Source organism: Equus caballus, chromosome 1 (genome assembly GCF_041296265.1).
Source record: "Equus caballus isolate H_3958 breed thoroughbred chromosome 1, TB-T2T, whole genome shotgun sequence".
NCBI classification, from domain to species: domain Eukaryota; kingdom Metazoa; phylum Chordata; class Mammalia; order Perissodactyla; family Equidae; genus Equus; species Equus caballus.
This window is the reverse complement of record NC_091684.1, coordinates 42404777-42417124: the sequence shown is the minus strand read 5'-3', so window position 1 is coordinate 42417124 and position 12348 is coordinate 42404777. Positions and strand designations below refer to the sequence as shown.

Below are 12348 nucleotides of genomic sequence, written 5' to 3'. Positions count from 1 at the left end.
TGGATTTAGAGTGTGAGTGAATTTAGAGTTCAGCGAGGAAACCCAGGATTTGGGTCCAAGTATCTGTGGATGGGATAGTGTCATTGAGATGGAAAAGACTGGAAGAAGAGCAGGAAACATGAAGAGCTCTGCTTGGGGCAATTTACTTTTGAGATGCACATTAGACATCCCAGGAGAGGTGTTGAAGAGGTGAGTGTATGATATTGTAGTCAGGAGAGAGGTCGCAATTGGAATATGAATTTGGGGGCCAGCCAAATATAGGCAATACTTAAAACAATGGGACTAGTGGAGGATTCTAGAGCATAACTGACCCTGTGCAATCAATAACTGATTTTTATAAACTGGAAATGGGGCTAACTTCATGAAATTGAGTTCTAAAACCTTCACTTGGAGAAGGAACTGTCATAAATTCTTTCTTAAAGGAAGCCTTGGGCCACCTAGAAGAAAGATTTAAAAACTACTTTAAACTGTGCAGCAATTACAAAGCAATAGCTTTGGGGTCAGAAAGGCTTCACTTAAGTGCCAGCAAGTAACTTAACCTCTCCGAGCCTCAATTCCTCATCTATAAAGTGGGGATAATAATACTCATTTCACAGGTCTTTTGTGGGAATACTATAAAGATTTTTAAAATGTTTAGCCCTGTGTTTAAAACACAGTAATAGGTCAATAAATGATAGAATTCTTACATATTAGCACAGTCATCAATCCTAAGATGCAGTTTTTCACATATATTTCCTTTCAGTAACAGAAATGCACCTTAGAATTGATGAAATCTTAAATTTGATGAATATAGGAAGAGTAGATTTCCTACCATTATTTTTCTCTCACTTCCTATGGGCCTAAATAAGTCATGTATTCTCCTTAAATTCTGTAAGTCAATCAACTACTGGGTCATTTTTCTTCAATCGCTTAGCAACAAAAAGATCCATTGGATTTGGCAACTACTCGTATCCTAGCCATTCGGTCCCAAGGTTGGATTCTGGAATAGAGTCTTGGGGAAAATCAAAAGGAGGCTCTCCTACTGTTGCCTCCATGGATCCAAAAGAGCTCTGTCTGGTCTGTGGAAGATTATTTGGCATGGGAATCAGGATATAAAAGCATGGGTTCCTTTGGACAAATCCTCTGACCTCTTTCAGCATCAGTTTTATCAATAGCATCTGATCACTCAGAGATGTCCTGAGCATCCATCATATTAAATAACATATACTAAAGTGTTTTGAACATATTTGGAATAATATTACAGTTATATGGTTTCAGGGATTTGAAGATTCCCCATTCCTTGGTCGTTCATGGAACCTAGACATCTTATCAGTAAGGGTTAACCCCAAAATGGCATCTAAGTTGAGATGGATATAGAATTGACTATGTGAGGAATCAACAGATTTTGCTGTATCTACTTAACATATTGTTACACATTTTTACACACCCACTCTCAATACTTTTTGAAAATAGATAGTGTACAAATAATGAATACAATCAACCTACTACGGTCACTAATAAATAACAGCATCCTCTGTGAATCTCAGTGTCTTCATCTACAAAGTGAGATAAAAATATACCTACTTCATCAGGTGTTATGAAAAATAAATCAGATAATGCATGTAAAACTCAGTGCCTGACACATATCAATGCTCTATACACGTTTGCCAGTGGTGATGGCAGAGGAGGAGAAGGGAAAGAAGGAAGAAGAGAAATATGACAGAGCATTTGAAAAAATTAAGTTTGTGGCCAACATCCCAGTCAAAGTTCAGGATGGATGTCAGATGCAAGGTAAAGGCACAGAGTGACTTTAAAATTTAAGGAGTAGGGTAAATGGAATGTGAAATAGCAGAATAAATACTCCAGAACCAACCTCACCTACTTCCATGCTGCCTGGGATCAATCCTGCCAGAGAGAGATCTTTTCTTGTAGAGAAGTGAATAACCTTCGATTTGCTTTTAGCCACTATGTCTCAGGGGAGAGATAAGGTTCTTATCCGGAAAAGACCCACAATTGTCATATCAGTCTCATCATCATCATCAAATATTCACTGAGCATCATCTAAATGCCTGGCTTCTGAAGACATTAAAGTTGTGCCCTCAGCTTTTCAGAGATGGCTTTTTGTCTCCAAGCAATTCTGGGAAACGTGCCCGACAAACCACACTCGTTTAAAAATAGGATATGGAGACTCTAGACTCCCCCTGCTGGTAACTGATACCTGACTGGCCCTCTATCAAAAATAATATAATTTCTAAATAAATGATATTTTGGAATAGAGGGGTTTTTTAAGCTTTTTTTTTTTAACCCAGCAGCATACTGTGAACTGTTTTTTTTAACCAACGTATATTCTTCCACATTACTGTGTTTAATGACTGGAGAGCATTCTGTTGTGTGAACGCCTATCTTTTGTTTATCAGTGATCCTCAGCCAGGAGCAGTACTGTCCACCCTGTGAGACATTCAGAAGGATGAAGAGGTGTTTTTGGAGGACCTAATGTGTGGCCGTTGGCATTGAGTGGGGAAGAACCAGGACAACAAACGTGCTACAGGAACAATAACATCTCAGTTGAGATACATTAAACCAGTCCTATCTGGTGGGATATTTAGCTCATTTCCAATTTGGGGGCTATTTTAAATAACAACAATGAATATCCTCATATAAATCTTGGTGCTCACCTCTGTTTCCCAAGGTCACTTTGGGAAGGAGCATTATTTGATCAAAGGTTATGCACACTTAAGACATTTGACACATTTTGCCAAGTGTCAACCAGAAAACTTAATCAATCTGTATTCTGCCAGTGAAGGAATATGTCAACTTGCTAATAAGCAACACTGTACAGCAGAAGAAACAGGGACTGAACCGAGAATCTGGAGGCCAGTTTCATCTATGAAAATTTAAAATATTAAAAATATTAAAATCTATAAAATCTTAAGCAAGTTACTTAATTTCTTGGAGTCTCCAGTTCTTCAGCTGTAAAATGGAAATAACACCTACTCTGCCCATCTTACAGGTTCCTTGTGGAGGCCAAATAAAATAATATGGGAAAATCTGTTCCAGTATATGGGGCTATTTTTAATAGCAATCATGTCAGAATAGCGTCTCTATTTGGCTGGGAAAGAAAAGAGCACCGGGGCTGAAACTCAAATGCCTCCAGGCCCAGGCGGGTGACATGAGTAACGCGGGCCAGGAGTAAAGGCCTCAGTATTGGGGATGCATTAGGGAGTGGCGAGGACTGATGACAACTGGTGAATCCACACCCATTCTAAAGAGAGCAGATGCTACTCAGCTTCAATTTTTTTTTTCCTTTAAAAATGTACAGCTAATATTAACAGATCTTCCGATTTCTCAAAAGCAGTCACAACTCTCCAAAAACAGTTTCAACACTATGAAGACCAGACATCCCACATCTGCAGGTCATATCTGTTCCAGCACCATACATTTTCAACCTCTATCTTAAACCTTAATCACACAAGGATTGTCACCAATCAAAATGCCTGCCCTTTTTGCAGAAATGGGCGTCTCTTAGGGGTTTGTGCCAGCGTGGACAACTGCCGATTATTTGTGGGAGGAATCCCAAAAACCAAAAAGAGAGAAGAAATCTTATTAGAGATGAAGAAGGTCACCGAAGGAGTTGTCGACGTCATTGTCTACCCAAGTGCTGCTGACAAAACCAAGAACCGGGGCTTTGCCTTCGTGGAGTATGAGAGTCACCGGGCAGCGGCTATGGCCAGGAGGAAACTTCTACCAGGTTAGCACTCCTTCCTCAAAGACGAGACTTTTCCACTCTGTCCTTCCTGCCTCACACTGCTGTGCTCCTTAGCAAAGAAACAGACGCTTGCTGTTCTTTTCTTGCTCTACGTCTTTGGTTATGTTATATTTTAAATTCTTCACCCTTCTTATCTACCTCACAGTAGATTCAGTTCCCTGAGGTTTTCTCAGACTGGGTTCTGAAACATATTCATTTCATGCATTGTCTAATATGCACACACTGGAGAAATGCAGAACTTGAAGCTAGAGTAACCTATAATGAATCCTTAGAGTGAAGAATCTTCTTAAAAGTAAACATATCAATCAACAGTTATCCTTATATGTAGGTTTTTTAAATTAGAAATAGGGTATATTATCCATTGCAATGTAGAAATAATAAACCTACAAGTGATACATTATCCTAATGGCAATTAAGTGATATACTTTTATTATGACTCCCTAGTGTCTAAAAATTTCTGCCTAATTTGGGGGAATAAAAATAATAGCTCTCCAAAGAGAAGCACCTTTGTTAGGGGCTACAACCAAAGGCAGGTCTCATTTGGGCAGTAACCATCAATCCCTGAGTTTAAAAACCTCCACCAAACCACTGCCTCAGTGAGATCAACTGAGGGAAAAGTTGTTGAAAGTCCTCTGCTCACTCTAAAGTATTCACTAAAACTTACACAAAGTAAGATATCAAAGTGATAAGAGGATTTTAAGAATGACAGACTGGACACACTGGAATCAACTCTTCTCATGAACATAATGGGAGATCCACCAGAATCAAAACCCAAACAATATAAACACCTAGATTTATGTTGCCCTTATACACATTCTCAAAAACAAAACAAACCAACAGTAGGATTAGCCCTCTAGAAATTTTCAAAATTGGAAGATGGCTTCTGAGCTTGGGGAAGATTTTTTAATAATATTTTCATGAAGGTGGTGTAAAGTGAAAAAAAAATATGCGATAGCTCCAAAACTTGCTGAATTTACCAGAGAGGTGGATATTTTTAATGTTGAAGCTTCCATTCACTACTTCCTCAGTACCCAATGGTCAAGTCATCTGACTCACAGGTGCATAGCCTCACTAACACCCCTCCTAGGGCATACCTAGCCCCTCAGTGACCTGAACTTAATATTTTGCTATCCTCTTCAACTCCTCTCTTCTTCAACACCAACAAGTCTGCCACTGAAAAGTCCCTCATACCCATGCTGTTCTCAGGCCATCATTATAGTCTAAACACATATATTCCCAACCTTAGATTATTTTTTTAAGATCTCCTAATTATTCTCCCAGCTCTTCTCTCCCTTTGGTCTACCCCACCCTCTGCCTACTCCATCCTGAACATTAGCACCAGATTAGTATTCCCAAAATATGACGTCATCCTTGCAACAAGTTCTTGCAAATAGTAGGAATTCAATTTCTATCTGTTGATAGGCTGAATGGTGTCATTCAGTTCAAAAATATTCACCAACTCCTTGCTGCATATGAGATAAAGAGTAAATCTCTGAGTCTGTCTCTGAAGGCCTTTCATTCATGGCCCCAGTTCCTTAAAACCATATTTGCTACCTTCTATTTCCCAATAAAAACTCTCCTTTCTATCAGGACAAACTCCTCAATGTCCTAGATGATGCCGTGATCATTTTTGACTCCCTTATTCCTAACGCTGCTGTATCTCCTACTAGAATGACCTGCCCCTCCCCCTCTCTGCTGACTCATGGCATTCAAAGCCCCAGCTCAGGCCACCACTTTCTTGAGAAACCGGAGGCAACTACTCCATTCCACATTTGTCACTTTCCTCCTTCATTATTCGTAAAAATAAATATGTACAATCATTTTGGGAGTGGGGGAGGATGACAGTAAAAGAGGGTCCAGAATGGGAGAAAGTTTTCAGGGACCAGACAATCAGTTGTTCTTGGAGAATCCAAACTTCCAATCAGCTTCCCCTTTCTTAAAAGAAAAGAGCATATTTACCCACAGAGAGAGTTTCTGTCTACTTGAGTTGAGCTGACTAGGACGGGCAGGGTTGAGCAGCTGGGCTTCAGGAATTCTCAAGCATTTTGTTATGCTTCTACCCAAGGTCCTGACTTTTCCTTACAAATTCCCCGTCCAGGATCCCACAATATAGAGGCTATTTTGCTCTCCTCCCTCACTACCTATCTTCATCATGATCTGAGGCAGCCCCTTGCCTATGGCCCTTTGAATTGGTCTCAGCTGAGTTTCATTCAACTGGATGTTAGTCAGACTGCCTCATCAGCAGACCAACAAGACGAGGCACAGTGATGAAAAGCCAGCCAAAGCAAACTGCTTCATTTCTACTGAGGCCTGAGAGTAAAATCCATTACCCATTTGGACACTCTTCCTATTACCTCACCATAGATTCAACAACAGCAAAGGATTTCAGTAATTGGCAATCCTCTGGAGAGCCTAGTTTGAAAGAATGAGGAGATCTTTAAGAAACATGATAAGCAAGGACCACAAGAAGCTTTTCCTTCTTAATTGATCCAGACTTGGAGACAGAAAATTGTTGTCTAAAATGATGTATTGGCTCCCCAGCCACCTACCTCCTCTGTTAACAGTGGCAGCTCCCTCTTGACAAAATGTATCTTTGCTGAGGTGTGTATGGAACAAAGTTGTTGCATCCAACTCAGAGGCTATCAAAGTGTTCTAAGGATGCTCTGAAAAAAGTTCTAACAGTGGTTAGCTTGCATCAGAATCACTGGGAGGGCTTGTTAAAGCACAGATTGCTGGGCCCCACCACCAGAGTTCCTGATTCCGTAGATCTGGTGTGGGGCCTGATAATTTGCATTTATAACCAGTTCCCAGGATGCTACTCCTCCTGGGCCCACAAGTTTAAGAACCAGGAATCTCAATCAATGATTATCCATCGTGGGCTGCAAATCTGAATCACCTGAGGAGGTTTTTAAACACTATCACTTCCCAAATCAACCTCTACTCAATTGAATCTTCTCTGGGGTGCAAAGTTGGGGCGCTGGTGTTTTTAGGTTTTCCAGATGATTCTTTTGTGCAGCCAAATTTTGTGATCCACCGCTAAGTCTACCAACTAATGATACTGGGCATTCACCAGCGTGGGAGGTGAACAGGAACACGTGGGGAACTACCCAGCAGGGAAATACGTATTAAGCATCTACAACATACACTGCTGTCTTCTGAGTGGCATGGGAGATTCTGAAAGAAAAAAATCATACCTAAACATTGCACTCAACAAGTGCATTTTCTGAGGAAATATACAAGAAAATAGATCAAAAAAATGTTGAGGAGAGTGCATTATTGAATCATCATTTAAAAGTGGTAAACTAAGTCCCTTATATGCATCACCTTCTTTTGTCTTCACAACAACCCTAATAAGTAGGTACTTTTATTATCCCAACTTTACCGATGAGGAAATTGATGCTTAGAAAGATGATGTTTTCTAGCCAGGATCATTGATCTGATATTTGAATTTGTCTCTTTTCAAAGCCCGTGTTCCCAATCACTCTGCAACACTGACTTCCACGGGGATGTTTGTAGAAATCACTGCTTCCCATACCTCCTCTCACATCTCTCCATTTTAGCCTTTTGTAGATCTTCAGACCTGTGGATGGCTTACCATGGTCCCAGGCTGGGAAGGCAAAAGCCAATGTACTAGAACAGTGGTTCTCAACCTTGGCTGCATGTTAGAAGGAACTGAGGTGCTTTTAAGATTCCTGAGGATGAGACCACTTACCTCAGAATTAGGAAGGAGAGTCTAGGGCTCAGTGATGAGCTAGTAAATCTTTAACAGCCAACTCCCAGGGGAAAATCAAAAGCCCTGATTTGTAGCATTTGTGTGTTTCCATGGTATTAGCACTTCCACTGCGGCTAATTTCAAGCTACCAGGGTGATGTCAGCCGGCTCACAAAATTCTGAAAATTTAAGTCTATTCTTGCAAGTGGATAGGAATTGGGTCCAGCACACTATTGAGTGGAACCCAGGTTGCAGTATTTTTTTTTTAAAGATTGGCCCTGAGCTAATATCTGTTGCCACTTTTTTTTTCTTCTTCTCCCCAAAGCCCCACAGTACACAGTTGTATATTCTAGTTGTAGATCCTTCTAGTTCTACTATGTGGGATGGTGCCTCAGCATGGCTTGAGGAGCAGTGCTAGGTCAGCGCCCAGGATCCGAACCAGAGAAACCCTGGGCTGCTAAAGCAGAGCACACGAACTTAACCACTCGGCCACAAGGCCAGCCCCCTGGTGTCAGTATTTTAAAAGCTCTTTCAGCATGGGGCCAAAGTTGAGAACCACTGGGCTACAGACACCAGAGTCAGCTGGGAGCCATAGGGATCTTGGGGTAAGACAACAGCAAAGTCTATGTAAAGCATAGAAAAGGAAGGAAAGGGAAGCAAAAGGAATAGAACGGAACAGAAAAGAAGGGGTAAAAGAGGAGAGGAGGGGAGGGGAAGGGAGAGAGTAATGAAGAAAATTATCCTCTGGGATTCAGTGCAGAACAAGGTATCCAGACGGCTGGGGTAGCAAGAGTCAGCCTCTCTAGGATCAGCTAACTCATTAGGATGAGTCTATTCTTTGGGTTTTAGAATGTCAGTGCCACAGATGTTTCACTGACTTTTCAAAGAATAAAAAGATGCATTTTTGTTGAAAATAATTGCCTCCCATGTGTAATAACTAAACAACTAAACCCTTATCAATATTGGGAATTTCTGATTTTGTTCTCCCATGCTTTTTATTGCTTCCAGGGTATAGCTCACTCTGAAACAACTAACAAAAAGCAAAGATGATTTCAAATCAAATTTAGACATTGAGTTGACCCTCACCCTCTTCTCATCATTTCAGCAAGGATCTGCACTATGTAGGGGTACAGGGCTCAGTTACAAAAAACAAAAGGGAGTGATGGAGAAATGAAACAGAGCTGGCAGTTATCCTCTCTAAAGCTCATTTCCTCTTCTACACAATTGAGAAAATCACTTTCCTCCCTATAGAGTTACGTGAGAAGGAACTGAGACAGCACATGTGAAGTACATAGTATACTGAGAGACACAATAAATTGTAACAATAGGAGTACACAAATATGCACAGTCATGGATAACAACTACACTTTTAAGAAGAGTTCAATTTCTTATCATACACTTCCATTGCTCTTTGTCTTCTTCATTTGGATAAAAAACAAAATTTTCTCCAGATTCCCAAGTTGTTCATGTTCTGACAGAGAGAGAACCAGGAGAGAACACAGTCCACTGAACAAACTAGGGAGTCCTGAACCCTACCCACCCTTGCCCATGCACCATTTTTTGGACAGCTCAGTGGTGACACCTGGCCACACAGATTCCAACAGCAGCATCCATACTTCTTAGTGACTTTTCTAATGCACCATAAGTCAGACTCTATGTCTGAGCCCTAAATCCATTCTTTTCCTTTCTCCCCTTTTGCCATCTCACCTTCAACTACTACATTCACCCTGTGAAAGCTGTTCTAAGACCCAAACATGCCCACTGCTGCCTCATTTCTGTTCAATTTCTAACCACATCCTAGTTCCCTTTATACTCAGTCATTATAGTAAGTCACTTGTCATATAGAACTCCCTTCAAGCCAGCTCTCACATTTATTTGGAATGTCTCTTAAAATCAATAATCACCTCTTTTAATATTGGTCTTCTAGCTCAAGCAAGACCTCGCGGGTCAGTTCAGTTTAAAAAGCCGTCAGTATGAACTGAGATGATATAGTCCTGATTTCTATATTATTAATCATACTTGTGATCCTTTTCAACAGGAAGAATTCAGTTATGGGGACATCCTATTGCAGTAGACTGGGCAGAACCGGAAGTAGAAGTTGATGAAGACACAATGTCTTCAGTGAAAATCCTTTATGTAAGAAACCTAATGCTGTCTACCTCTGAAGAGATGATTGAGAAAGAATTCAATAATATCAAACCAGGTAGGACATACTATAGAAGACTACTTTTTCAAAATGTACTTTAAAAAGACTTAGGCTTGAGATGACTTCCCATAACTTTAAATAGGATAGCTTTCATCTATCATTGTCATAACTGCATGTAAACCACTATATTCCTACCTTTGGATTAGAAAATAGGGATATATGGTCCTACAACATTTATCAATACTATAATTTTACATTTATCTGTGTGATTACTTAATGTTTACATATTTCCTTCACTAAACTATAAATTCCATGAGTTCTTTTTGCTCCTATCGTCTCCTCAACCCCTGTCTCTGTGCCTGGGGCTTAACCTCAATAAATATTTACTTCATTAATGAATGCACGGCCATAACTATAGATTTAAAGGAGGTTTTCTCAACTTCAGTCCTCTTGACATTTAGAGTCAGATAATTCTTGGTTGTGGGGATCTGTCCTCTGCATTATAGGAGGTTTAGCAGCATCCCAGGCCTCTACCCACTAGATGCCAGTAGCAACCACAAGACATAATAACCAAAAACATCTCCAGACATTGCCGAATGTACTCTAGAGGGCAAAACTGCCCCCAGTTGAGAACCACTGGTCTAATGGAATATGATTGTGACTTCAATTACATAAGTAAAGAGGTGACAATTAATTTTGGAAACTCACTTGGGTGAAGAGGAAGAGAAAAGAATAGAGGGAAGTGGGAGAGGGATAATTATTTGCTGCTCATTTTGTCAATACTTTTCAGTATCAATTTTAAGCCGTGAGATCGACTCGCCATCTCTTTTTTCTCACATAGGAGCTACAACACTGAGACAGGTAAAGCATTTCAAGAGACAAGGTCCAAACAAGCATTTCCCAGAGCCAGTTCCACAGAACATTAATTCTACAAACTAGTAGTCAGCAGATGTTACTGATAAAAGGGGCCCGTGGTCAAATAAGTTTGTAAACACCAGGTTCAGCAAAATTAAACAGGTTTTTTTTGTTGTGGGACCCATCAGAGTCCTTAACCTTGTAATATGCTTTGAAAGTTTCCAAAAGAAGAGATGTAGACTGCCACATTTCCCAAATTTTTGGACCGTGGATCCTGCCTTTTGGCAGACCATCTTGAGGGATTAGTGTCTTGGAAAACACTCTGGCCTAAGTTTATCACTGTGGTAACATCTTTCCAAAAATGAGAATTTTTCTGTCTCCAGGCAATAATTCTCCAGGTTGTTGATAAGTATGAACCATGGTACCATCATGTTAAAACTACCTGAGAATATTCACTTCACATAGTCTTGTTAGCTGTTTCCAACTCTGGGTGCTGTTTCAAGTGTAACAGAATAAGCTGATGATTTGTTCTGAAGGTAATTAGTAAGGATATCACTTCTCCCTTTTAAAAGATTCACCAGAGATTTGTCTTTTTCTGGCCTTCAGGAACTCTGCCTTCCCTGCCATTTTAGTATAATGGCGTGGCTCCATACCCCTCGCTGTGAGTCCATGACTAATATAGAGATGGCAAATGATTAACTGCATCACTAAGTGCCAGACAGGCATCGCAGTGGGCACTTTCACATCACGTGTCACTTATCCATCACAACCACCCTACAATGTAGGTTACTTTATTACTTCCGTTATTTTCTAGATAAGAAAACCAGAACCCAGAGCGGTTAAGTAGCTTGTCGAGGGTCATATAGCTAGCAAGTGGCAAATTCTGAATTTGAACCCAGATCTGGTTAAGAGCATGTTCTTAACAATTATATGACCCCCAAGCCCCATCCTTATTCCATTCACTCACTCATACATTCAACTGTCATTTCTTCAGTAGCTCCTATGTGTCAGGCACCATGGGTGTAGATAACAGGTGTGATGTGTGTATGGAAGGAGTTTAAGATGTAATGACAGCCTACTCTTGGGTGCAGAAAAGACTCATGTTTAGAAGTGACGTGTAAGCTGAGACCTGAAAGTTGATTCACTTATGGGCATAGGAACTGATATGTGTGTGCATAAGTGTTGCTCCTCCCCACCCCCCAATTTGTGTTGACTTTCTACCTTCCCAGAGTGAATAATACTTCTGATTTTTACCTAATTAAAACATTACCATTTTTTTTGGAAAGAGCTAGAATGAGAAACTACTAAAAGGCTGCTTCCTCTCATACTTACTGGTTATCAGCTTTCAGAGTCTGCGTATTGAAGAGAAACACACACCCAGGCCCTATTAACTATAATAAAAATAATGAACGCCAGATCTGTTTCTCTCTGGCTCGCTTGCTTGCTCTCTCACTCTCTCTCTCCCATTTTCCTTTTGGGCCTAGTGCGTCCAGCTATTCCACAGCACATTGTGAGGCTGGTGGCACAACTCTCAGGGCGCAGTAATGATGTGTGGCTTCTTTTTGTCACTCTGCAAAACAATAAGAATTGCAGAGGGTGGACAACCTGCAGACATCTGCAGGATTAGAAGGAAAAAGTCAGAGCTAACTAGTTTCTTCTCCAGTGAAAAAGATGTTTATACTTACCTAGAAAAATTTGTGGAGAGAAACAGGAAAATAACTCTTTAAAAACTCTCTTCAAAGTTTGAATTCCTCAGAGGAACTTGAATATTCCTGGCAAGTATTTGATCAACTATTATTTTAACCCTCATTAACCCGAAAATATTATATTGCCACTCGAAGAAACAAATGATGATCAGAACACCAACTGGGGCCTGAAACGTCTGTTCCTC

At 40.4% G+C, this 12348-nt stretch overlaps 1 protein-coding gene across 4 annotated transcripts in view; it reads left to right on the top strand.

The window, feature by feature from the left end:
- The window catches only part of A1CF (APOBEC1 complementation factor), an 81579-nt gene that overhangs the window by 44218 nt on the left and 25013 nt on the right, over positions 1 to 12348 (top strand). For all 4 annotated transcript variants that reach the window (XM_070225058.1, XM_070225050.1, XM_070225045.1 and 1 more), the window contains 2 exons: positions 3489 to 3727; positions 9495 to 9659. In XM_070225058.1, the coding sequence (XP_070081159.1) occupies positions 3489 to 3727; positions 9495 to 9659 (404 nt within the window). The remainder of the gene's footprint in view (positions 1 to 3488; positions 3728 to 9494; positions 9660 to 12348) is intronic.